General features: G+C 49.7%; 1 protein-coding gene across 2 annotated transcripts; it reads left to right on the top strand.

Moving 5' to 3' along the window:
• The first annotated feature begins 1,001 nt into the window (after positions 1-1,001).
• PAPD7 (PAP associated domain containing 7) lies at positions 1,002-21,727 on the top strand. 2 transcript variants are annotated; one of them, XM_012651853.1, is made up of 12 exons: positions 1,002-1,154; positions 2,201-2,247; positions 3,386-3,506; positions 6,795-6,902; positions 7,871-7,999; positions 10,578-10,791; positions 12,812-12,938; positions 13,997-14,097; positions 14,738-14,910; positions 15,413-15,571; positions 17,670-17,834; positions 19,443-21,727. In XM_012651853.1, the coding sequence occupies exons 1-12, from the start codon at positions 1,008-1,010 to the stop codon at positions 19,635-19,637; spliced, it is 1,686 nt and encodes a 561-aa protein (XP_012507307.1). In that variant the 5' UTR covers positions 1,002-1,007; the 3' UTR covers positions 19,638-21,727. The 2 variants fall into 2 exon arrangements, with proteins under 2 accessions (XP_012507307.1, XP_012507308.1); XM_012651854.1 differs by having other exon boundaries at positions 19,446-21,727.
• Positions 21,728-25,216: the final 3,489 nt, after the last annotated feature.

The raw sequence follows: 25,216 nt of genomic DNA on the forward strand, positions 1-25,216 counted from the left end.
TGCACACTATTTCGCTAGCTATTGAGCTGACCACATTTTATTTTTGTCTTTTGCTATTTTATTAATCAAACGGAGAATGGAAGCAGGTGAATTTGATTTGTTGTAATGCCTAGGATTGGCTAATTCGCCCCCATTTTTAATTAATCCCTTAAAGTGAAAGCAGATGGCGGCACTTTCCTCTTGCAGTCTTCACACAGATGCTTGGCCCGACCTCACTGCGCAGGCTGGTCCTCCAGACTCAGGGCTGACCTCAGAGCCCAGGGGCGACCAGAGGGCAGTGCCCCAAGGCGGGATGTGAGGCATCTCCTTGCTCTCGCTCGTCGCACCTGAGCCTCGTGGAGGGAGAGACCCACGCCAACTCCTGCCACATGCGTTTGGTTGGTGATCTCCTTGTTGGCATCTGAAGGAGAGAAAACTTGAATCAGGTCGAGCTGTTCTACCTCGAGGGACTCTTCCCTCTGTGTGGAGACCGGGACGCATTGAATACAGGATTTAGTGGAGGGTCGGCAGGTAGCCTGGGCAGACTGGACTGCTGAGCTCGGCCTCTGGGCTCCTGAGGACACGTGTCTTTTTCTTGCCCCCCATGTCTCACCCCGCATGTGAGCCTGTCTCAGGCCTGTGGGCGCCTCTTAGCGTGACGCACCCAGGATGGTGCCAAGGGCTCTGGAGCAGCCAGAGCTGGGCCCCACCTTTGGAACGTGTGCTGTCCATTGGAAATCTTTCCTGGATGGCATTCGCTCATTTTCTTAACGCTAAGTCACTAGAATAATTCCTTTGGATAAGCCTTTAAAGGCCACTTGTAAGTTTATGGTTTGGTATTGACAAAACTCATGTAACTCTGTGGTGCTAAGCCACAGGGTGTGATTTCGTCCACCACGATTTTCATTTCACTATATACTTTCAGAGGAGAAAAGAAACTGGATTTAAATAGGCAGATACATGTTTTAGTGTCATACTGATCTAGTAACGGAATGCAAAGTCTGGTTAAGTTTAAGTGTAACTCTGGTATGTTTTCTCTCTTACCCACTAGACTTCATGAGGAGATAATTGACTTTTACAACTTCATGTCCCCTTGTCCTGAAGAAGCAGCCATGAGAAGAGAGGTGGTGAAACGGATCGAAACTGTAGTTAAAGATCTTTGGCCGACGGCTGATGTGAGTACACTCTGTGCCCGTCTGTGCCACACGTCACATCCCATCCTAGTGCGTCTGAGCGCTCTGGGGTTGCTGTATCAGCTGGATCCACCCCGTTTCTCATGGGCCCACGGCAGCAGTTCTCTGCATATGGTTGTGGGATGGGCAGCTTCACCTGGGAGCCGGTTAGAATGCACGTCCTCCAGCCCACCCTGCACCTGCCGCATCCGCCACCCTGCGCTGGGGCCAGCACCCGTGTGCACGCCCAAGTGTGAGGACCCTTGGCGTAAGGGATTTGTGGGTTTTTTGGAATGAAGTGATTAAATTCTCCTTAAGGTTAGACATTTCACCACCATCCGCCACGCTCACTCCCCCACCCACCACACGTAGTAAGTAGTATCTGACTTGTGTGCATCTTGTGACACTTGGAAGTATTCCTCACGCGGCACTTTCACGGGGAGGAGGCAGGTGTGTGCTGAGAGGAGGCGCCTGGGCACTTGGGCCCGCCTGGCACAGGCAGCGTGAGCACCGCTGTGGAGCTGCGCGGCAGCCGGGCCCTGTGCTCAGCTCACCTTCGCCACTGAGGACCCTGCTGCCCCGCCCCACGGAGTGCGTGGTGCGTGGGACGTGCTCTCAGTGCAAGGGCGGGGACTTGGTTTCCCTCCTCTTTTAGAATGATATATTAATATATTTGTGGCTTTAAAATTCAGTACCTGGGACAGAGCCCTGCCTGGGGCCTCGGCCATGGGCTTGAGAGATTGTCGGAAGGTCTGACACTGGCTCTGAAAAGTCCTCAGCTTTGTGTGGGCATGGGGTAAGGCCAGTAGTCGTCTCTTAATACTGAGATTTTAGACATTGCTTTCTGGGGCAGGTCTTTAACTTAAAGAAAAAGGGAATTTTCTAGTTCATCGTAGGATTGTTTTTTTGCCTCCCCCTCCCACCAACTTCCAAAGTAGTTTTACCTTTTACCCAAAGGTATAGTGAGGCCTTTTGTTTACTAAGCAATAATGGAAGTAGGACTACTTGGATTGTAGTACACGCCTTAAAACAATCACTGTTTCTTCCAGGTACAGATATTTGGCAGCTTTAGTACAGGTCTCTATCTTCCAACTAGGTGAGTACCAGATCGGTGTTTATGCGTATTTGGGGGTGGGGGTGGTGTCTGTGTGCATGGTAAGGGCCGAAAGTAGATTCTCTGGGGCCGACTCTAAGGCTAGGAATGCCAGCTAAAGGAAGAGACCTGGGGGGCACAGAGGGAAAATCGGCAGAAGTAAATTTCAAATTTGTAACTTGTTAGTGAATCAACGGCTTTGCATTTTTCCTCTTGCACTTGTTGGGGTACAAAAATGCTGGATGCTGGAAATAGAAGATGAGTGAGAGGACCATGGGAAGTAAATACAGTAGATATTTTGGGGCATGTTTTTGAAAAACCGGTCTTATGTTTTAATGAAGATTCAAGGAAAATTCTACTTAACCAGTAAGGATTTTTATCTGAGAAAAATGACAATTTCGCATTCGAAAATTGTTTTCTAGGGTTTTCTCATTAAGTACTCCTTGATATCCAAATAAATTTTATACATATTGTTTCATTAAAAGTTTATCTTCTGTTAACCCACTGATAGTGTTTGGAGACTGAAGAGGCTGTAGTCTCGGGATTTGGGGGTTGGTGTTGTCAGGGATGGCGGGAATAGGGCAGATTCAGGGTATCCCTGGGTCAGCAACAGTGATGTGGCGTGGATAGCGTGGGAGTTGGGTCCAGGAAGCTCGGGGCCTCAGCTTGGTTTGGAGGGTCAGGCGTTTTCCTCTCAGCCCCTCAGTTACCTTGTGCTGTTGGTAGAATCTTTTATCCTTCTTACTTTCTAGCTTATATCACAGCTACTGTAAGTCCTCAGTGTTGTCTGTAGGATCTTGGAAACTGCGAGTGTAAGTGAAACGATGTATAGAAGGTCCTCAAATAACGAATGATGTTTCCTTCAACGTCATTTTGTTAACCTATTGATGAGGAAACAAACTGGTTTCCTTATACATCGTTTACCCTGTTAGAGTCACAGTTTCCAAGAACCTGTCAGTGTTAAGTGAGGAAATTCTGTCGTTCATAAACTGCACTTCATCTCCCTAAGGGCAATGCTCTTACTGGGATTATGTCTCGGCCTTTGAGGGAGATGCAGGCAGGGTATCGTGGCACATGTTGTCCCCGTGTCATCTCGTGGTGAGGGGAGCGGTGGTTGATGTGCAGTTTCTCTTCTGTCCAGTGACATAGATCTGGTGGTCTTTGGAAAATGGGAGCGTCCTCCTTTGCAGCTGTTGGAGCAGGCCCTGCGGAAGCACAACGTGGCTGAGCCGTGTTCCATCAAAGTCTTAGACAAAGCTACGGTAAGCGCTGGGCTTCAGGTCCGCCCCGTGCCAGGGCCCCCGCACCACGTGGGCATCATGTCTTGCGCCTGCGTGACTAGCTCATGTTGAACGGCAGTTACTGGCTATATTTTTTAAGACTTCTCTACTTTTGGTATAAACATGCTTATTACATTTTTGTTTTATAGTCATGATTACCAGCCAAGAACATGTTTAGTGGCAGTCTGAACTGTTGGAATTCGTGAGCTTGTCAGACTGTTCTTGGCGTTAAAAATATGATTGCGTCTACTTGTGTGTCAGGATGATCAAAGGAAGGAGGTTAACGTGTGAAACGAGATACCGTAACATTCAGGTGCTGCCGGCGCTGGGTCACACAGCTCAGTGACTAAACCATGGCATTTATGTTTACCATTGGCTAAGTTATAGTCAAGAGAGAAAAACATACCAGTTCCTTTTGTTCAAAAAATGCCCATGTGTGAAAGACCTCTTACTTGGTGAGAAGTTTGAAGATGAGACTGCTCTGGTGTGTACTTGTTAAGGTTTATGTGAGTCCAGGATTAGAAACAGCTCAGGAACTATAAGTTACCTGCCTGTTGTATGACAGTTATTAGCTCAGTTGTGCTACAGGCCAGCCTTGCATTTTTAAATTGGTGTTTCAACTAAAGTGGAGTGTGATTAACATCCTTGTTGTGTTCGAGTGGATTGTCACAAGATGGGAGCTTCATTTTGCTCATGTGGTGGTACAGTGAGGAGGTTTTCTGTGTGTTTCTTGAGTGTTAACTCTTAGGTGCTTTTACTTGGCGTGGGGGATAGTTTTTAAAAATGATGTATGCACTGAAAAATGTGCAGATATTGGGTGGACATCTTGTTGAGTTTTAATGAAGTGCGTGCACCTGTGTCACTGGCACGTGCCCGGAGGGCAAGAGGGCCAACGCCACTTCCTTCCTGAAGCCCGTCTCCCAGACGGGGCCGTTTGCTTTCCTGGCTTTCCTGACATCTAGCACCAGACACGAGCTCTGGCCACCTCCTAAAACGCTTGCCGGCCTTGTTGCGCTAGTCCTCCCAGCTCCTCTCATTGGCAGACACCGTTGTTCACGTTTCATAGGTGAGGAAGCTGAGGCACAGAGAGGTGTGACGATTAGTATGAGGTGGGTTAAACAGCCAGTGTGAGGCGGTGCCTCGATTAGCCCTGGCCTCCACTGTGGGCGTGAGCGCCGAGCCACGTGCCTGCCCTTCCGCTCCTCTGTGCCGTGGCCCCTCGCCCCTCACCTGGGGGCTGTGGGGGAGGTGGGCAGCTGGGCCGTCCGAGGCCCTCCAGCTCTCCTGTTCTGGCTCTGCCCTCCGCGTGTGCCCGGTCGATGGAGACTAGGCCTCTGGAAGCGGCAGGGTGGGTGGGCATTTCTGACCAAGTATCATGGTTTAGATGTGGAGAAGCTAAAAGGGTCATGCCTGTGTGTCCTGAGTTCCAGAGCATTCTGGAGGACAGGCAGCACTTGAGCAGCTGTTGCAGTGCTTGGCCCCAGTGGCCCTGTACTGTGCGCATGAGCCACTAAGTCCCCTTTCCTCTGTTAGCCGAGGGCCCGTGTGGACTGTAAGGAGAGCCAGGCGCTTGTGTCCAGCTGCGCTCCCTGCGGCGTGTTCCAGCCGTGGCCCGGCAGCGCTGCTCTTGGGCATGGTCAGCACGTCGCTGCAGGCTCAGGAGCCCAGGGTGAGCCTGTGCTGAAGGTGAAGGCTCGTCTCTTCGGAATAGCACTCAGAAATAAATGTTGTAGTGTTACTACCAATTTCCAGACTTTGGGGGTTCACGCTGTGAGGGTAGGAGTGTGTGTGCATAAGCAGAAGGCAGGGGAGAGCCAGAAGGGATTCTGGGGAGTGAGCCCACGGGGATGGAAAGGAAGGTGCTTCCCAAGCCTGGGGTTGCGGATGGCCAGGGTGTCAGAAGGCATAGGTATCTGAGCGTGCGGCTGCTTCTGCAGCAGTTTTGATGAGTTCCCTGGGAACGTGCCAGCCACAGCTTACCCTGCCCGGTGGTCCAGATGAGGTCCGGGTGTCTCTGTCCCTGCTGGGCCATCCTCCTCCCTTGGCAGTTTGCCCCCAGGTGTGGGTTTTGAAGCCAGAGTAGACATGTGCTGAGTGAGCTGTGACTGTGTCAACTTTGTTAACGTTTAAGCCTCTCCTTAGACCCGGATTGTTTTGGGGGAAACTCCTTTTTTATTCCTTCGAGGCTGAAAGGAACAGAACATTGCCTTTCTTCAGGAAGAACACACAGTTTTGGTGGGTGGGAAGGGGGTGGAGTGTGCTCTGAATGTTTTTGGGGCAGTTTTTTTTTTTTTTGAGACAGAGTCTCACTGTGTTGCCCGGGCTAGAGTGCCGTGGCATCAGCCTAGCTCACAGCAACCTCAAACTCCTGGGCTCAAGCGATCCTTCTGCCTCAGCCTCCCGAGTAGCTGGGACTACAGGCATGCGCCACCACGCCCGGCTAATTTTTTCTATATATTTTTAGTCGTCCGATTAATTTCTTTCTTATTTTAGTAGAGACGGGGTCTCGCTCTTGCTCAGGCTGGTTTCGAACTCCTGTGCTCAAACAATCCATCCGCCTCGGCCTCCCAGAGAGCTAGGATTACAGGCGTGAGCCACCGCGCTTGGGGCAGTTTTTATGAGGCTCATTTTGAGTGCCTTTCGGTGTTAATTCTTGTTAATGAGAGTATTTCCAAAATAGCCTTTTATTCTCTGATTTTTAGGGGAAATTTTTCTTAGGTTTTCACTTTTTAAGACCATTTTACTAAAGTAGAATTGTTTAGAGAAACAATATCAGTACAAAATGTGACTTCAGAAATGGCTGTGAAGCTACTTTGAATGTTTTCAAACAGGCTACCAAACATACTTGGGGGGCCCAAGCGCCCCTCGGCCTCCCAGACACACGTGTGGCAGGGCCTGGGCCCGCTGCTCTCGAGGTGGGCCTTCCTGCCACCTCCTTCCCTGGGACAGCTGTTCCCCTGGGCTCCCTCCCCTCCTTTCTCTGATGCTCAGTCCTGAGCCAGGCCAGCTGGGGCAGGCGGAGCAGGTGCTAGCTGTGTGGGGCTGGGGACGGGATAGAGGGTCGTCCTGGGTTCCCGATATTACTGAGGTCAGTACCTGGCAAAGTTCCCTTTCTTCTCATTTTAAAATCTGGCATTCATGGTCTCTAAGCACCTTTTGTGAATAAGAATAAAAGCCCAACACCTCTGTACAACTTGGGAAACATTTTAATGCCCGAGTGTGAAGAATGTTGCATATTGAAGGACAATTTTTAAAATTAAATCTTTACAGGTACCAATAATAAAACTCACAGATCAGGAGACTGAAGTTAAAGTGGACATCAGCTTTAACATGGAGACTGGTGTCCGGGCAGCGGAGTTCATCAAGAATTACATGAAGGTACTGTCCCCGGGAAGTTAGCGTGATGTGCGAGGGTGCGAGCTCTCTCACGCTGGGTGTCTCTTCTCTCATAAACGTTCAGGACTTACCCCCGAAGGTAGGAGTCTTTAGTAAAACAGACTGTACGCTCAAATTATTTATCCTCTGATGTTATTTCTAGAGATACTTGGAAATTATGTAGCTTTTTTTCAGATTTGCTTGTCTTGAGTAACCACTTCGTAAAGTTGAGAATTATTTTAGAGAGCTTTATTAAAATGTTCTTTCTAGTTATTAGGAAGAGACTTTGTGTCTAGCTCACGTGCCTCATTCACAAGTTTAGCCCAGGGGTCCACTGGAAGCTGAGAAAATTGTGATGAGTACTCACTTTGGACGGCCTCAGTGCCTGAGGATGGGATGACAGACCTGTTGCTGGAGCTGATGTACTTTGGACTCTTGACCTCCTGCTGCAGCAGGGGTGCTGGACCCTTCGCGGGGCTGCTGCGCCTTCAGGGCCTTGCTCCTGCAGTTTCCAGTTCCCTTCCCTCTGCGTCATCACCTGGTCCAAAGGCGCATGTCTAGCCCCAGCATGAGGTCAACGGCAGCCACGAAGCCCCCCACCCACCCCCAGCACACAGCCCTTCCTTGCTGCCCTCACTCCGCCCGCCCGCTGGGGAGGACCGTGTGCCCGCCCTGCATAGCACGCTGTGAGGAACACGAGAACGAGTGCCTCCTTTACTCGCCGGAGCCCCTGTGCCTGGTGACTCTCCCCGGCGGGGCTCCCCTCCTCATCCTGCTGGATCGGAGCTGGGGGGCTCCATAATTGTGTTTTTCACAAGCCCCTCAGGAAATCCTTAGGCCCCCCTAAAGTTTAAGACTCATTGGCCTGGAGCCTTCAGATGGGCAAGAAGATTGATTAAACTTTCTATCCTGTGAAATTTCTTCAGAAGTGTATGAACTAATCAGTAAATCTTTTTCTTTGCAATTTACAGAAATATTCATTGCTGCCTTACTTGATTTTAGTATTGAAACAGTTCCTTCTGCAGAGGGACCTGAATGAAGTTTTTACAGGTGGAATTAGCTCATACAGCCTAATTTTAATGGCCATTAGCTTTCTACAGGTATGTATGCTTCCTCCCGTGAGAACGTTTGCGTTGCAATGTGTGTAAGAGGAGGCTCCGCATGTTCGATTGATGGCTTCGTGCTTTCTGGCAGTCCTTGCTCTCCCTTCACTGCTCTGTTCTGATTTGGTGGAGATTAACTTCAGTTTTTTAATGAGACCTTCTTTTGATCAGTGCTTCTTTCCTGTTACTCCTTTATAGCTTATTTTTGTAGCTGATTTAGCTATCAGGGTAGGGAGGACTTGAGTCTGTAAGTTAGGTGTATGTCAGTCTAAGCTCAAGAAAATGCTCTTTTACAAAACGTCCATTCCTTGGTAGACAACAACCAGCTATTTTTCTTGATGCTTGTCTGTTATTTATACTGAAAAAAAAACTTGGAATAAAGTTGGGTACCATATGTGGGGGTAAAGTTTAAAAGAGAGCTTTTCTTCTCAGATGGATGAAACAGTAATATTTTGTTTTAAATTATATGTCCTTATTTTGTTGGATAACATGATGGAAAATCTATCAATAGAAAACCTTTCTAAAAGTGTTTAAAAAGTGTGTTAAATGCTATGATGTATTGATAAACTATACTTATGCTTTTCAAACATATAGTCTCTAAATTAATTATTCCATTTACATATCCTTGCATGAAGAATTCACTGTTCTTTACAAAATCTGAGGATGGGATGACAGACCTGTTGCTGGAGCTGATGTACTTTGGACTCTTGACCTGCTGCAGCAGGGGTGCTGGACCCTTTGCAGGGCTGCTGTACCTTCAGGGCCTTGCTCCTGCAGTTTCCCAGTTCCCTTCCCTCTGCGTCATCACCTGGTCCAAAGGCGCGTGTCTGGCACGCGGTCAATGGCAGCATGAGGTCAATGGCAGCCACGAAGTCCCCCACCCACTAGCACGCAGCCCTTCCTTGCCGCCCTCATCCGCCCGCCCGCTGGGGATCCCCGTGTGCCCGCCCTGCGTAGCAAGCTGTGAGGAACACGAGAACGAGTGCTGCACAGCTATATTCCTCCAGGCTTACCGTTAATTTTGTGTTCACGATTGTGCTTAGCGAAGGTTTTAAGTCCAGAATTTGGTAATTTTCTCATCAATACTACTGATAGTAGAACTACTGGTTTATACTACCTTTAATTATGGCGACTTTCTCAGTGTGTCTTTGCAGAAATGCTTGAAGAATAGTGAAAATGGAATTCCATGTCTATTTTCTCACAGTTGTAGTCACGTTGTCTTATTTTCCACTTTATCCTCTGTGATGCGGCCCATATAGTTTTTGGACATTATTTTGAACTAAACACAGCCTTCTGTTCTTCACTGATTTCTCCATTTGCTCCTGATTTGAGCTCTTGCCATGGCTTGTACTTGTGCTGTGCCCACTGCCTCCTGCTGCCCTCCCTCTGGGGTCCTTGCAGTGATCCTGTGACCCCCACAGGAGGCCACCCTAGCGTGGGGGATTGCTGTGTCCATCTCCACATCCCAGTGCCCAGAGCCCATCCTGCCTCCGCTGTGACTGTTGAGCATCTGAGTTCGTTTCATGACTGGCTGAGCCTGGCACTGGGCAGGCCCATGTTGTGGAAATATGCAAGTAAATCCTCAGAAGCCTAAATTCCCCAACCCTAAAAATACTTGTAGGCTTGGGGAGATGTATTTGCTGTGGAGCTCTGTTACAAATGTTTTTAATCATTGTACTTCTATCAAGACATTTACTTTCATGTGGACTTGGCTATCATGTTCTAGATTGGCACTGTCCAGTAGAATTTTCTGTGCGGATGGCTGTCACCCACATCTGCACAGCCCAGCAAGATAACCACACGCAGCTACTGAGTACTTGCAGTGTGGCTGGTGAGATTGACACTGAATTTTTAATTAATTTGTTTTAATTCATTTAACTAGAAATAGCCACATGTGGGCAGCACAGGTCTGGAAGACTGAGAATTATGGGTCTATTAGATCAGTGACATTTTGGAGGTTGCAGTGGACTGTGGCTTAGGTGTAGAATAAGTCTTTTGACTGCTTGCAGAAAGTGTGGCTCTGCACGGAGGCTGACATTAATCTGTATGACAAGCAGGATGTAAATTTGCTCTAAATATTATGATACAATACTAATTACACAGTCAAATTAATCATTTCACGTTCTGGTTTTACGAGATACCGTTCCACTGTACAATCTAATGCTGCCCCCTATTGGTTATATTTTAGAATAATGAAATTATGACTAGAATTGTTAGAATTACACCCTCCATCCAGGTGACTCAGTTGTGCAGAATGTGGTCAACTTATTCACTAGTATTTGGCAACTGGGGTTAATCAGATGACTTGTGGGAAGTTGATGTATGGGTTATCAAGTTCAAAAAAGCGTAATAAAATTTAGATTAGTGCATTTCTTTTGAACACTCCTATTGACAGCAGCTGTCCAGGTTTTGTTAGTGCCTCCTTGCTGCTACCCCTGCTTCCTGCTGGTGCGTGAGTGAGCACTGCTCAGTGCCCTGTCCTTGAAGAGATGCTAGCAGGTTTCATTCATTGCATGCCGTCTGCGTCAGTACATGACTTGAATCTATACAAATTGTTGATGCATCACTTTTACAGTTGCATCCAAGAATTGATGCCCGGAGAGCTGATGAAAACCTTGGAATGCTTCTTGTGGAATTTTTTGAACTCTATGGAAGAAATTTTAACTACTTGAAAACTGGTATTAGAATAAAAGAAGGAGGTGCCTATATCGCCAAAGAGGAGATCATGAAAGCCATGACCAGCGGGTACCGACCATCGATGCTGTGCATCGAGGACCCCCTGCTGCCTGGTAAGGGCGTGTGGCTCTGCACTGGTCTCGTGGGGCGCTGGCGACCCGGGGGCGTGTTGGGCCCTGCAAGTCCAGGACGAATTTGTTTGTCCTTGATGCAGGGTACTCCCTCGCTAGCAGGGTTAATGGTGCCACTTTCAGAATTCCTGGTTTAATTCTTCTGATGGACTTACTGTCTTAGAAGCTGTTTACATTCTGTAATCAGCCAGAATTAAGAAAAAATTCTTGTTCTGATTACAAAAGTATTACATATTCACCATAAACCGTTCACTTACCGGAAATGCGTAACGTGGAAAAGCAAAGGATGATCTCTTCCCATTGGGTATGTATTTCTCCAATTTTTTCCTATGTGGGTATTAATATTTATTATTGCCATCTCATTAGTTAAATGACATCCCACAGCACAAACAGATTTGCAGCTTGGCTTTCTGCATAACAGTGTATCCTAGACCCTTTCCTGGGTATGTCGGTCACGTTCTTTTGTAAGGATTGTCACACGAAGAGCCCGAGGCTGGGATCCTGTTTTCCCAATTTTATTCCCAGTGGTGTGTTTAAGGATGCTTATATCCCCATACCTTTGGTGACAGTCTTTCTTAATCTTTGCCAATCTGATAAAACCATGCGATATCAATTTTCATTTCATACACATTTCTTAATGATTGGTGGGGTTAAACACATTGTTGTTTGTCAAGTCCACAAATGTTCACTGAGCACCTGCTAGGTGAGACCCTGTTCTTTCTGTTGGAGTAGTCTGTGGTGGGCAGAGGGCAGAGCACGTGGTGGAGGACGCCAGCCCCCCAGGTACGTCGCCCCTGCGCCTTCCCTCCTGCGCAACTCCACTTGCTGTCCACCGCCTGCTAGCCGTCCTCCTGGTGGAGAGTCCTGTCTGTGCCAGGGGAGCCTTCTTGTACATGCCGTGCTTCACTTTTCCAGTTTGTCTTTTGCATCTGTATTTGGTACTTTGTATTGTTTAGCCCCTATACATTTAAAAAAATCCTCGTATTTAATGATTATTTTTGTTTTGTGGCTTCTAAGGTATAAGATTTTTATTTCCTAAAAATCATTTAAGAGAAAATAAACTGTTGTGTTTTGTTGCTTTTGTTTTTAAATGACACCATTTATGCCGTGGTTTTCCTGGTAGCAGGTGTGGCAGTGTAGCATCCATCCTTTTGTCTGTCGGGTCAGTCAAATGGGAGACAGTTACATTTTCTTCAAATGTCTTCTTAAATGTCCTCGAAAAACAGAAGACCCATATTATCACTGGGTTATATTATGAAATCTAGAAAAGATAAAATTCCAATGCTTAGAAAACACCTCCTTAAAAACATCTATACTTAACTAGAATTGTGAATAATGAGATATATGTAAATTAAAATTCAAAACAGTGATTTTCTTATAAAAATTAAACTCCTTTGACTGGCTTACTTGGTGACTTCAGTGATGGCTTCATCCAGTTTGCTCTCCACCCAGTTTCAACACCTGAGAGTCCGTACCTGAGAGATTCCGTTCTGAAAGATTTGCTTCCTGCAGGTGCTGTTCGTGTTCACCGCACTGCAGCGTCCTCAGGGTCAGCCAGCCTCTGGATCTGCAGCTGTCGGGTCACTATAACGACTCATAATTTGCAGGTCCTCAGTCACGATAGGTCAGTGCTGGTGATCTGCGTGACAGTGTCCTTGGCTTCCTTGTGGTTTTTTGCCACTTGGAGAGTTAGCGGACTTTTTCGTGAACTGGCGCTCCTGCTGGGAATGACACGTCTCTGTCCGTGGAGGTGGACCCTGGCCACATGGAAGGGGGTGATGCAGACTGGACCTCTCGGCACTCGCATCGTGATGGACGGTGTGCTTGCAGGTGCCAGTTTCCACACGTGTCTGTTGTTAGCCTCATTCAGCCCTGCTGGTGGGGCTGGGAGTGTTCCAGCGGTGAGAGCCTGCTACAGAATAACTGGTGTGAGGAGATCAGAAACATCTGGCGACGGTTCAGTCTCTGGTGGTGCTTGACAGCCAGCCGCCTTCTGTTGCAGGAAACGACGTCGGCCGGAGCTCCTACGGGGCAATGCAAGTGAAGCAGGTTTTTGACTACGCCTACATTGTCCTCAGCCACGCGGTGTCGCCGCTCGCCAGGTCCTATCCAAACAGAGATTCTGAGAGGTAACACAAGCCACGTGTCTGTGTTCTGGGCCCTTAGCACCTGTGGGGTGGTGGTTACACCTCTCTTGTGTCATTCACTGCCATGCAGTTTATGAGGGGTTACACTATCATATTTTAGAAGAACTTGAACGTGTTGGTGAAGGAAGAAGGCCTTCAGGAATTGAGGATGGCTGTATTTGATCCATCCATGGTTGAGAGTTAAATTTCTTATTTGGGGAGTCGATATTTTGTTTTGGGGGAAGTGATTTCTGTCTTTTAAAACTCTGGCACATGATGCTTTTTCTCCAAGTAGTCTTCAAAACGTGAACTTTCAGCTTCTGAGTGAACAGGCACATGTGTACCCAGGCCTCCCCTTCTCTCTTGTGTACGGTTGCTCCTCATTCTACACTTTGGGACGTTTTTGCACTGTGTACTTCATTGGTAGCCAGAGATGTTTGTTTCTGACTGCTGTGCTCCTGTGATGGGGGTGGGGGTGGGGGGGCTCAAGGGGGACGAGGAGATGGGAGTGGAAAGGGAGGATGACGTCCGAGAGCGGTAATGGGAATGGTGCATCCCTGCTACTCCTCGGCGGGATGATGGAGTGAGTGGATCTTTGCGGCCTGGCTCGGCAGCCTCTCCGCACGCTCGTGGTAGGATAATAGAACTTTGCCTGGGTTTCGTAGACTGTTTATTCAGTGTTGTCAGTTGGTGCCCTGGGCCCTGTGACTCGGTGTCTCTTAGCACCATCTCCGCATTCTTGCCTGAGCAGTGGGAAGTGGAAATGTCAGAACTTCATGACCATCATGGTGGGAAGCTGCGCTCCCTTACTCAAGAACTGGATTGAAACAATCTTCTGCAGACAGATGTAGGGTCAAGGACTTCTACACATACTGTGATCTCAGGGTGCCCGTGCGCGTACACATGAGAAATCATAGATATTTTGTAAAAGTATTTCAGCTCCTTTCCTACTATCTTTCACTTCAAAGAAGACTTGTAAGTCTGAAGGAGCTACGCGAGAGGGGTTGTCAGCTCCCTGGTACCTGCTATCCTGTGTTAATGTCCGTGATGTCCCTTCGCAGTACTTTGGGCAGGATTGTCAAGGTGACTCAGGAAGTGATCGACTACCGGCAGTGGATCAAGGAGAAGTGGGGCAGCAAGATCCACCCATCGCCGGGTCTCGGTGAGAGATTAATTTATTCGTGTTCATCTCCGTTATCTGACATGCTGATGCAGACGCATCTTTGTTCCTTTATGATAAATTGTCCAAACTAAGAAAATAGTGAGTTTTTTGATAAGCATCCAACTAAAAACTGTAAGATCTAGGCCAGCACTATCCAGTAGAAATGTAATGCATGCCACACGTGGAATTCTGAAGTATGAAAAGGAACAGGTGAAATTAATTTTAACGTATTTTATTCAACCTAATTCAAAATATTAACATTTTATCATGTAATCAACATAAAAGTTATTGAGATATCTTATGGCTTTTTTGGCACTAAGTCTTTGAAATCCGGTATGAATTTATACTGACAGCACATCCTAATTAGGATGCTGAGTTTTCATCAGAAATACTTGGTCTGTATTTAGATTTCGTCAATTTGACAGTTGAAGATGATTTATATACCCAAGTTTTACATGTTTAACTGTTTTCCAATAAGTAACTGAATATAATTTTAATACCTAAATTAAAATGTGATAAAATTCAGTGTTCGGTCTGTCACGTGAGCAGCATTCGCGGCTTGGCGGTGCCTGTGCCCGACGGACTGCGCACTTGTGCAGGGCTCGGCGGGTTCTTAGCCCGGGCTTCCTCCCCTCCACAGACAACAGAATCAAGATAAAAGAGCGAATAGCCACGTGCAACGGGGAGCAGACCCCGAGCCGAGAGTCCGAGTCGCCGTACGGCCAGCGCCTGACCTTGTCCCTCTCCAGCCCCCAGCTCCTCTCCTCGGGCTCCTCTGCTTCTTCAGTGTCTTCGCTTTCCGGAAGCGATGTTGTGAGTGTCCCTCGGCCCTCCTCCCCGCCGCCTCTGTGTGTCTGTGGGCTGGTGTGTGTTCCTGGGAAACGTCCGTAGCAGCGAGTGTAAACTGTCTCCTCCTCAGTTTGGATCACGTTTTGTTTCTGTGTTGGGGGGTGGGGGCGGCCCAGAGGTCTGCATCGGGTGGTCTTCCCATTGTGAGCCTTGAGAACCTTCATTGCCCACGTGACCCGTCAAGAGCAGTGATGCTGTCCACAGTCGAACCACAGTGGGCTTTCTTGAATAGTTTTTTAAAAATCTATTTGGAGATAAAATTTAAGTCCAGATGTCTCTTCTGTATTTCCTTTAATATTCTTTTTCAGTTTTGAAATTACTTGAAGCCAGTCTGGGTAGAGTCAGACTGCCTGTTGTTCAGAAGTTACACTCACCTGCTAACCTTTCATAGCTAGCCTGACACGGGCGCAGAGCGCTGCACCCCTGTGGTTGAGCCGTGCTTGTTGTTTCTTGTCCCGGATTCAAGGACTCGGACACGCCGCCCTGCACCACACCCAGCGTTTACCAGTTCAGTCTGCAGGCGCCGACTCCTCTGATGGCCGGCTTGCCCACTGCCTTGCCCATGCCCAGCGGGAAGCCCCAGTCCACTGCGTCCAGAACACTGATCATGACGACAAACAATCAGGTACGGGCCCCAGGGAACAGCTTACGGGCTGTGAAATGCGCTAGAGGAGACTGGGTTCGTCATTTCTGTCTTGTTATAGGAAGTCTCCTTTCTGTGGATTGATAGCATGCAGTTCCTGTTGTTCTGTAAAAGACAGTCTTTAACACTGCCGACGCTGAGGTCCACAGCGTAGAGTTTTAGCAGTGAGGAAACTCTTGCGGTTGTTGAGTACTGAACTGACTTCTGAAGAGGCCAAGTTGACTGTCTTTCTGCATGTTACCTCGGTGCCCAGCGTTAAGCTGCTGTCCTGGGTCGTCTCGGGTACACTGATGCTGTCCGTTCGGCCTGTGCCTGGGCAGCAGTGGACACTTGTCCCTGCTTTCCTCTTGGAATCTCAATGTTTAGACTTTTAAGAAGTTTTAATGTGAACTTAGACTTTACCATGTTATTAATTAGGCATTATTTTTAGGGTTTTTTTTTTTTCTGTTAGAACACGTTCTCTCTTTGTTAAATACAGGTGAAGTTAGAAGTCTAAAGGAAGATTTTATAAATGTTACATTTTGTCTCTACTTCCCAATTGTACATCAGTTGAATATGTATAGGTATAAAACTTAACACATTAGTTTACTTCAGAGTGAAATGTGGGTTGTAATTTGAGTGTAAAACATTTAGATACATGCAAACATACATTGATTCACTTCTTGGAGTTTTGCTTTCTGCCCTGGGGAGGACGTTCTCCAGGATACCCTTGAGCCCTTGAGGGCTGCTTGAATGCCTGGCACGGCGCTGGACGGCCCAGCCAGAGCCGCCACATCCTACAGGCCTTTGCCTAGTGCAGACACATAAAGTCCTGAGGCAGTTGTTTACGTTATTAAAGTGAATTCTGCCACAGAAATGTGGTTGCTTTATAGTCAAATTGGCCATGACGTCCCTGACTGTGTCACAGAGGCGTTTATTTTAACCTCCTCAGGGATCAGAACCCCCACCGAGCTGCAGGGTCACACGCTGTGGCTGTTTGTGTGGCTCTGGTGGGAGACTGTGGGGGGTGGGGGTCTAGAGTGTCTAAGGAAATGTCAGGCCAGTTTGCCACTTATGTTTACGTCTTCATTATGTACTAACAGGCCAAAGTAGTAAAGTCATAAAACCACTTTCCTGTGTTTCCAGTGGAATAATTAGGTAACATCCCATGTTTAAACATCGTATGCATTGTCTATCCTGTGCAGCTTGCAGCATGCTGCAGTTGCCTGCTCCGGGCGGGCTGCTAAGTCTGGTGGGATGAAGTCGGTGACCGGCAGAGTTGGTGGGCATTCAGCTGTCAGAGACCCCGCGGGCGGAGCTTGCTTTCCTGGAGGCCCATTCCCTGGGGAGCGAACGCATTCCTCTGAGGAGAGAGTGTGGGTGTGGCGTGGGGCCCGGGCCCTGGCCCTGTCCAGGGAGGCACGCCGGGGGCCTGGGCTCCTGGACGAGATCCCCCCCCACCCAGTTCTGGTAGTGTTGTGAAGAGGCACCGCGTGTGCTCTGCAGCCCCCTGGAGCCACGTGTGAGGGCCGCAGCTCCTGCTCTGTCCACGCCCCTCGAGGGTCTTAGGGGTAAATGCATTTGATGCCAAGATGGGACCAGTCCAGTTGTCACAAGTCTGAGAAGGGGTCTCACACCCCTCTGCCGCCAATAGCAATGGGTGGTCCAGAGGCAGAAGCATCCCGGGAACTGGAGAGGAGGCCTGGAAAGAACTGCCATCCCGTCCCCGGGCCCTCAGGCTCGGATCACAGTGTTCCTTGCAGCATTGGAGCAGGGGACTCACCCTGGGGCTCTTCTCAGAGATCGAGTGGCAGTTGAGATTCTGATGACTAATTTTTTTGAGTGGTGGTTTGGTCATCGGTGAATTTTAAACTTTCCGACTTGGGTGACTGGGCACACTTTGCATCGTAATTGCTACTTCAGAGTGTATTTTCAATTCAGAACAAAATACTGTCAGGTTATAGTAAGACACCAACTGCTTTATCAAGCCCTATGCAAATCGCCCTTCGTGAGCAGCTCCACCCTCTGCGGTGCTTGCTTTAGAGGCTGGATGGGTTTATTGTTGGTTTGGTACCTATGGATGTCTCTGTTTTGTTCCTAGACCAGGTTTACTATACCTCCACCGACCCTCGGGGTTGCCCCTGTTCCTTGCAGACAAGCTGGTGTTGAAGGAACTGCACCCTTGAAAGCCGTCCACCACATGTCTTCCCCGGCCATCCCCTCGGCATCCCCCAACCCACTGTCGAGCCCTCACCTGTATCATAAGGTACGTGGCATTCGTGGCCCACGCGTCCACCGAAGCCGCCGCGTGAGAGACAGTGTACGTTTTCTCCTCCAAAGAGAATTCCAGAGAGATCATATGAAAGGCAATTTATTTTCTGGTCATTTAGCTTAATGTTTGCTTTTTTCCCTTAACAAAACTTTAAAAATGTTAACTTATTTTAAAATAGTTTTAATTGGTTGCCATAAGCATCTCTTTTAATTCCTCCGAACTGGTTAACATAAAACTGAAGTTTGAAACAAGCAAGGTTCAAAATGAAGAACATTTTATTCCCCCATTTATTTGTTAAATTAATTCATATGCAAAATACTTTGGTTTTTAAGAAGCAAATGATAAAACCAACAAGTCTTGCCACGATGTCCTGTGTGCACCACTGTGGTTCCCACGTGGCTTGACTCCTCACCTGGGTGGCGGGATCGACAGGTGGGTGGGCTGCAGCAGGGCCTAGAGTGTTTCATCCCTGCCCTGTGGCTTCTTGTAAGTCCACCCAGTGCATGAGAAACTGTGTCTACTGAGAAAGCAGGTCACTGTTAAGCCCCTGTGCTCCTGAAGTGCGTGAACAGTTGGGGAAACTGGGGCCACGGTCTTCTACAGGCCTTCCAGGCGGGCCTGGCATTCCCGGGCCTCTGGGGTGCTTGGTGGGTTCATGAGCGTCCACACCTCTTACTCCACTCAGGCTCTCTCACTTGTCTAATCCTATTTGCTTGTTAATTTTTTTTTTTTTTGAGACAGAGTCTCACTCTTTTGCCCGGGCTAGAGTGAGTGCCCTGGCATCAGCCTAGCTCACAGCAACCTCAAACTCCTGGGCTCAGGCGATCCTCCTGCCTCAGCCTCCCGAGTAGCTGGAACTACAGGCACGCACCACCGTGCCCGGCTAATTTTTTCTAGTTTCAGTTGTTTGGCTAATTTCTTTTCTATTTATAGTAGAGACGGGGGTCTCGCTCTTGCTGCCTGTTAATTTTTTATTCTTGAGGCTTGGCTTTTTGGCCCTGTGTCACTAATTCCTGGTGATTATTTGTACTTGAGAGTTAAGTAGCAGAACATTCCCTCTCGGATTTGTCCATCCTGTGGCAGCAGAGCTCTCCTCCAGCTACCTGCTGACCCGGTAGGAACGCTCTGATGCATTGCGCCTTGGCGGGAAGGCAGCCCTCATTAATGGCGTTTTGGCTTCCCTTGCTCAGCCGCCTCCTGTTCACTTTGCTTTGAGATCTTCCCGAGACCTGCTTGTGTTTTCTCTCAGCCTGCTTTGCATGGGGACTTTGCTGTGCAGGGCGCGTGCTCGGGGTGACCCACACACCCCGCAGCATGCGCTGACCCAGGCCCTGGCACCTGTGCTCACGGGTGTGGTGCCAGAGCTTGCAGTCAGGGGTAGAAGACGAGGGGGCCTCTTATTTCTGTGGACAAACAACGAGTTGGGAGTGTGATTCTTGTGAGCTCGTGTGGGTTGATCCCGACCCACAGTTGGTACCTTGACAGGGTCACTGAGAGGGAAGGGTGCTGTTTGTCTCAGTGTAAGCTGAGTGCGGCTCATGACGTGTGACGTCGTGTCCGGTGTCCGAGTGCTGGCTCCAATGCTGCTCTTTGTCTCTCCAGCAGCACAACGGCATGAAACTGTCCATGAAGGGTTCTCACGGCCACACCCAGGGCGGCAGCTACAGCTCTGTGGGCAGCGGGGGCGTGCGGCCCCCCGTGGGCAACCGTGGACACCACCAGTATAACCGCACCGGCTGGAGGAGGAAAAAACACACACACACGCGGGACAGCCTGCCCGTGAGTCTCAGCAGATAATGGCTCCTGGCCGCGCCGGCCTCCCCGACCCCTCCCGCAGACTGCCCGGCCGCCTTGGGCGCCGGCGGGGAGCCGAGACCAGCGTCCAGCACGTCGGCCCGGGCACGCCGCGGATCACTCTGCATGTTTCTTTGTGTGGTGGTCACGTCCATCTTAAAGAACAGCTCGTCGTGCTCATCTGTGAAGCCTTATTCAACGTGGACGTTGTTTTCTGCCTTCCCACGATTCTTCGTTCAGTGCCGATCAGGTCGGGCTCGGGAACTGCAGGACGAGAGCGTGCGCTTGCAGTTCCGTGGCAGCCGGTGTCTGTTCTTTGCGGTTTGGTATTTTCATTTCACGTCTGTCAAAGCAGCAGAGGAGATCAAACCCCGTACGTGTGTCTTTCCTCCACGGATAAGCTTGGGAGGTCATCGTTTTACTGCCCTCACGTTTCGTTTGAAATTGCAGAACTGTTTTTCTATGTAAATATTGAAAACTTATGATTTGTGCAATAACTCAGATATTTTTTATTTAATTTCATATTTTCACATAAGTTATATTTAAGGGAGGAGGGAATTTTTTTAAACGAGCTTAGATCCTTTCCCGAGTTGCATTTTCTAAGTTGGGTTCATTGTGTCGGCTGATTGTCTGAGGAGCATCGTTACAAACACTATGAGGAGGGGCTTTGGGGTTTTATTTTTATGTCTTTTCTTTTGGTCAGATGTGAGGGAGGGAGCCACGCTGCCCTGCGGGGTCCGAGGGGCTCGCTCTGAAACCGTGCGACGGTCTGCCGGCGGCCCTGCCTTTGGGCCTCATGCTGTTGTCCTGCTCTGACCACTGAGTTTCGATGTTTTGGTTTTTGGTTCTTTTAAACTAGACAACAAATCCAGCATTTAAAGTGCCAGAAGTATAACTTTCTAAGGGGAGAAAAGGTTGTCACGTTATAAAATCTTAAAAAAAAATGTGAACTTGGAAATGCTTCAGTGAGTTTTAGTAACATAGCCTGTAATGGTGGGTCTGGTGAGAGTCACCACGGACCGTGGTACCCAGTTTTAGGAATGTGGAGAAAGGAATTCTGTTGATTCCGTTGGGAATCTGCATAGCAGTATGCATTCGTTCTGTTAAGAGCAAACATAGGAGAAGTTCTTCAGCTGCTCAGCGCACCGTGGGGAGTATTTTTAATGTATTGCAGGAGAGCACAGCCCAGCGTTGGGGCCGGGAGCGGCTGGCGCCAACGCCGGAAGCATACAGGTATACTATGCAAGTGTATTCTGCCACAGCAACCACTGTCTTTGTTACCTTTTTTTGAACAAGAATATCCATCCTGCCTAACCCTGAGTTCTCGGAGCACCACCGTTGTCCTGGGAGTCGGTTGCACCTTGTGGGCCATCTGACTCCCCGTTTTTACAGTTGGGGGTCCTGGCCCTGCTAAACACTACAGGTAGGTTGGTCTTTGAAGTCCACTAGTGGAGAATGTTGAGACGAGGAACTTGTTACCATGACACCTGATGGATGTGCAGCAGTGGGGAGTTCTAGATCGATGTCTGCATGTGACGGACACCCAGCAAGGACAAGCTTTAAAATGTCTGCGGTCTGCCTTTGGAAGCAGGGCCGGCCCACACTGTCACCGGGAGCTGTCGACTGCGGCTGCGGGTTCTCTGGGAGGCGTGCCAGGATAGAGTAGCACATTACGTCTGCAGTTCTTGGTCGGAAGTTATCAAAAATATTTAAAAGTATTTAAATTGTGAACCTATTGATAAAGAATATTTATAAAAACTGATCTGTAGGCCTGTACTAATCTCTACGCATTAGCAATATTGACTGTAAACCTACATTAAGGAAGCCACTGCGGGGACAGCGGCGAGTGTCCCGGGGGGGTGTGCATTTTAAAGCTTGATTTATAGACACAGGTACCATGTTCCGTTTCCGTCATGGTGAACCGAATGAATTGGCCTGGCTAGCACGGTGGGCTCGTGCTGCAGATTTAACCGAAAAATATCTATCATGTTTCGACTTTTTTGTGTGTGGACAACAATGTGGAAGCTAAAATTGACATATTTTTATGTAAAGTTTTTCTATTCTTTGATTTTTAATAAACTTTGGAAACCAGTTTTGTGTTTGTTTTCAAATATATGCTTTCCTTTCAAGGGGAAGGGTGACTCTGTGTTTTCAGTTTTGGATTTCTGTAGTAGGGCAATTCTGTAGCCAGTTGTTAGCTGGGTTCAAACAGAGGCAGATGCCCGTCCTGTACAGTGAGCGGGGGAGGCCGGTTGCGTTCACTGGTTCATTAAGTTGGGCTGAGGTTCCAGGCTTTCACGTACTTGTGTAAAAGAAAAGGACCTGAAACATACTCTGTTCTCACATTCTGATGCTAACAGGAAATCAGTGAAGCCATTTAAGTGATACTATTTATATGGGATTCCTGATAAGCTGGTACATGATACTATGTACTTAGACCACCTAGTGAAACATTTGTTTCCTTTACGTCTCTTTTAGGTTAACATTGTATCACTTAAAGACACATAACAAACCACTAGTTATACTGTAGCTTAAACTGTAACTTAAGGTTGGAATTGCTAAGGAAATTCACAAGAATTCTTATAAACCAGCAAGGTGACAGAACCACCATGTCCCAGGCTTCACAGCGCTCTGTATGTGTTCTAGAACCATCAGCTCTAGAACGCTGCATATTGTAGAGGTGGGCATCGTGGTTGAAACCTCCTTCCCTCAGCCCAGAGGACGTGGTAGCCCTGTGGTCGTGGCCCCTGTTACGAGCGAGCAGAAGCACCTAAAGCACCACGCTAGTGCCGTGGGGGGCAGTGCAGCCAGGGCCTGGCTGAGTGAGGGTGTGGAGGCTTCTCTAGGGTGGTGGAGCTCCCCCTGGTTGCCAGGGCAGGGTGGAGGAGCAGAGGCTGCTGGGAGGATTTATAGCTGGGGAGTGTCTTTAAGTTACTGTGGCCGCTGGAGGATGGGCCAGGCCGAAGGAGGAGCTGAGGTGTGGGCGGCAGGGGAGGAGAGACACGGCCAAATCAGGACCCGTGTTGGAGGCAGGGCTGGCAAGACGGTGGGTGGGTAGGTGGGCGTGAGGGGAGTCACTCCTGACCCCCCTCTGCAGGAGCCTGGCCCGGAGGCATCCAGGAGCCCAGGCAGCTGAGTTGCCGATGGAGCCTGAGGCCGCAGGGGGAGGTGGAGACTGCAGGGGGCCCAAGACAGAAAATGGGTCCTGCTGTCCCAGCAGGCTCAGATGGGGATGTGCTGAGGCCTGGTCAGGAAAGCAAGGGCTCTGAGAGGAAAGGTGGCCTGTCCTGTCAGGCAGGGCTGTGCGCCTCTCTGGACGCCTCTGGAGATGGTGTCCCCACTGGCCGACTGTGACAGCCTTGGCTTGATCATCGGCCGGATCTCCACATGTTCTCGGGACCCCATCAGCTCCAATCCTGAGCTAACAGGTAAGCTTCACGACCAGGTTCCAGAGTTTTCCTTTTGAGTCACCTCAGGGTCCCGAGAACCACCACTTCATCCCCGTGGGAGGTGCCTAGTGGTACCTGTGACCCTGTGCACGTGTGCCATGGCCTAGGCACTGGGGCGTGCGCGAAGGGGGTGGCGACGTCGTGATCCAGACACACCTGCCTCTGTGGACACAGGGTTTTGTCTGAATCAGATGACCCTGTGCCGACCTGCCTAAGTTAGCGCTGAGAACGGCGTGATGACTGCCCTCACACGGTCTGACCCGCGAGGTTCTTGCCCATCCTTGGGTGACTTAGGGCACCAAAAGGAAGCTGATGTAGAACGGACAGTGGCTATCATTAAACACGGGGGCACACACGTGCCCAGACGCCCCATGCCGGGGCTCATTCTCACTGTTTAAATGTCTCTCCCATTGTGTCTTCAGGCCCTGTGGGGGAGGGGCCCTTTGAGGGCAGGTTCCTGCCAGCCCTGGGTTAGGGGGCAACTGTCAAACCTGGCGATGGCATTCACGTTCTCATGTGACTCGGGTCTGAAGAGGGACCAGTTCATGACTTCAGAGGCCTGGGGGTGAATTCCAGGCAAGCTCAAGGAACGCTGATGGGGTTCTTAGTGAAGGGTGTCGTGCACGGTCACCCTGGGAGACTGAATTCTGTCCTCAGGGAAGCCGCCTGGCCTTGGGGTGAGGTCACCAGGGGTTCCTCCCAGCAAGTGTGGGGGTGCAGTCCTCTGTCCCCCTGAGACGGGAGCTCTGGCGATGCCCAAGACCAGAGTAAGGCGATGTTGGGGCCACTCGGGCAGGTTTCCGTCATTCCTGCCGTGTTTCATCACGTCCTGCGTTTCTATGGTGCCTGACAGCGACGGCTGTGGGTGATTCCGAGCCTCCTCCACGGATGTGAAACCTCCCCCACCCCAACTGTCAGAGAATCTTGGAGTTGGGAAGAGTCTTAGGGACCAGCCAGAGCAGCACAGTCCTGAGGATGAGAAACTGAAGTCCTGGGCAGGAAGTGGCTTCTCAGGGCAGGCAGCAACTCTGCAAAGGTGCAAATCCATGAGGAGCCCAGCTAGAGTGAGCGCCCACCCACCTCGCTCTCTTTGCCGACAGCCTGGAGCCCCTTCTTCTCTGATGGCTACTGTTGAGCCCCGCCAGCTTCTGCAGACACGGCTGGAGGCTCCCTGCAGGTGGACCCTGCCTGAAATTCTCATCCAGAGAGAGCTGGGTCCAGCCTGGGTGCAGTGCTGACCCGGCTGCGATAAAGTGACTTGGATCACAAAATGGTCACTGTAGCCCATTCCTAGCTCCCCTCCCTGGGCCAGCTCTCCAGCGTGGCTGAGCCCTCACTGTCCTGTCTTCCCTGTCCCTCCCCAACCTGTCCCTGTCCTTACCTTGCTCAGCGGCCCCTGCTTCCAGGACATGTAGGCCCACGTGGTAACATCCCTGATCTCATTGTCTTTCAGTTGCATCCTCCTTGGGACCCACCTGTGGCTTCCACTGCAGGCAGGGTGGTGCGGGTGAGTAAACTGAGGCAGAGAGTGGCTGAGTTACTCAGCCACGGTCACTGGATAGGTACAGAGGGAGGTGGCAGCCCATCTCCCCAGGCCCTCCATGCTCCAGGCAGCCCTTCCCCGTCCCTCTGCACCCCTGCTCCTTCCTGGGCACTGGAAACCTCCGCTCAGCCCAAACTCCTGCTCCGCTGTCCTCTGTCCAAGAGAAAACGCCTACCTGGCCCTGGCCCACCTTCCGGCCTGGGGCATTCTGTCCTCCCCTCCTTCCGCCAGCAAATCACACACAATCGCACAGAAAGGGCTTCCTGCTGCCTGGGGGCAGAGGCTCCCCTTTGCTGGGGACCTGGCTCTTCCTTGTTCTTTGTCACCAACGCTCCTCCTCTGCCCCACCAGCCTTGAAACCAGCTCTCAGGTCCGGCAAAGCCCCTCTCCTTCCCTCTGGAGGCCTCCTTTCCTCTCTCCATCCCTCCTGAGCCGACTGTCTACACCAGCTTTCTCCACCTTCCCTCCTCCCCACCTTGCCGGGTTCTTGCTGTCTGCCCTGGCCCGCCCCTCCAGTCAGTGCCCACTGTGTCTGCGAAGCCTCATGGGCAGCATCGGCCTTTGTCTTGTGGGCTTGGCGACGGAAGCCC

The sequence above is a fragment of the Propithecus coquereli genome, unplaced genomic scaffold (assembly GCF_000956105.1).
Source record: "Propithecus coquereli isolate 6110/MARCELLA unplaced genomic scaffold, Pcoq_1.0 Scaffold371, whole genome shotgun sequence".
Classification (NCBI taxonomy): domain Eukaryota; kingdom Metazoa; phylum Chordata; class Mammalia; order Primates; family Indriidae; genus Propithecus; species Propithecus coquereli.

What these genes read in the sequence shown, in the direction of transcription:
- PAPD7 (XM_012651853.1), top strand. Translation starts at nt 1,008, where the DNA reads ATGTTTTCTCTCTTACCCACTAGACTTCATGAGGAGATAATTGACTTT. An exon ending in AAGTCTTAGACAAAGCTACG is followed by an intron (nt 3,507 to 6,794) that starts GTAAGCGCTGGG and finishes AAATCTTTACAG; the next exon opens with GTACCAATAATAAAACTCAC. An exon ending in TCATGACGACAAACAATCAG is followed by an intron (nt 15,572 to 17,669) that starts GTACGGGCCCCA and finishes TTTTGTTCCTAG; the next exon opens with ACCAGGTTTACTATACCTCC.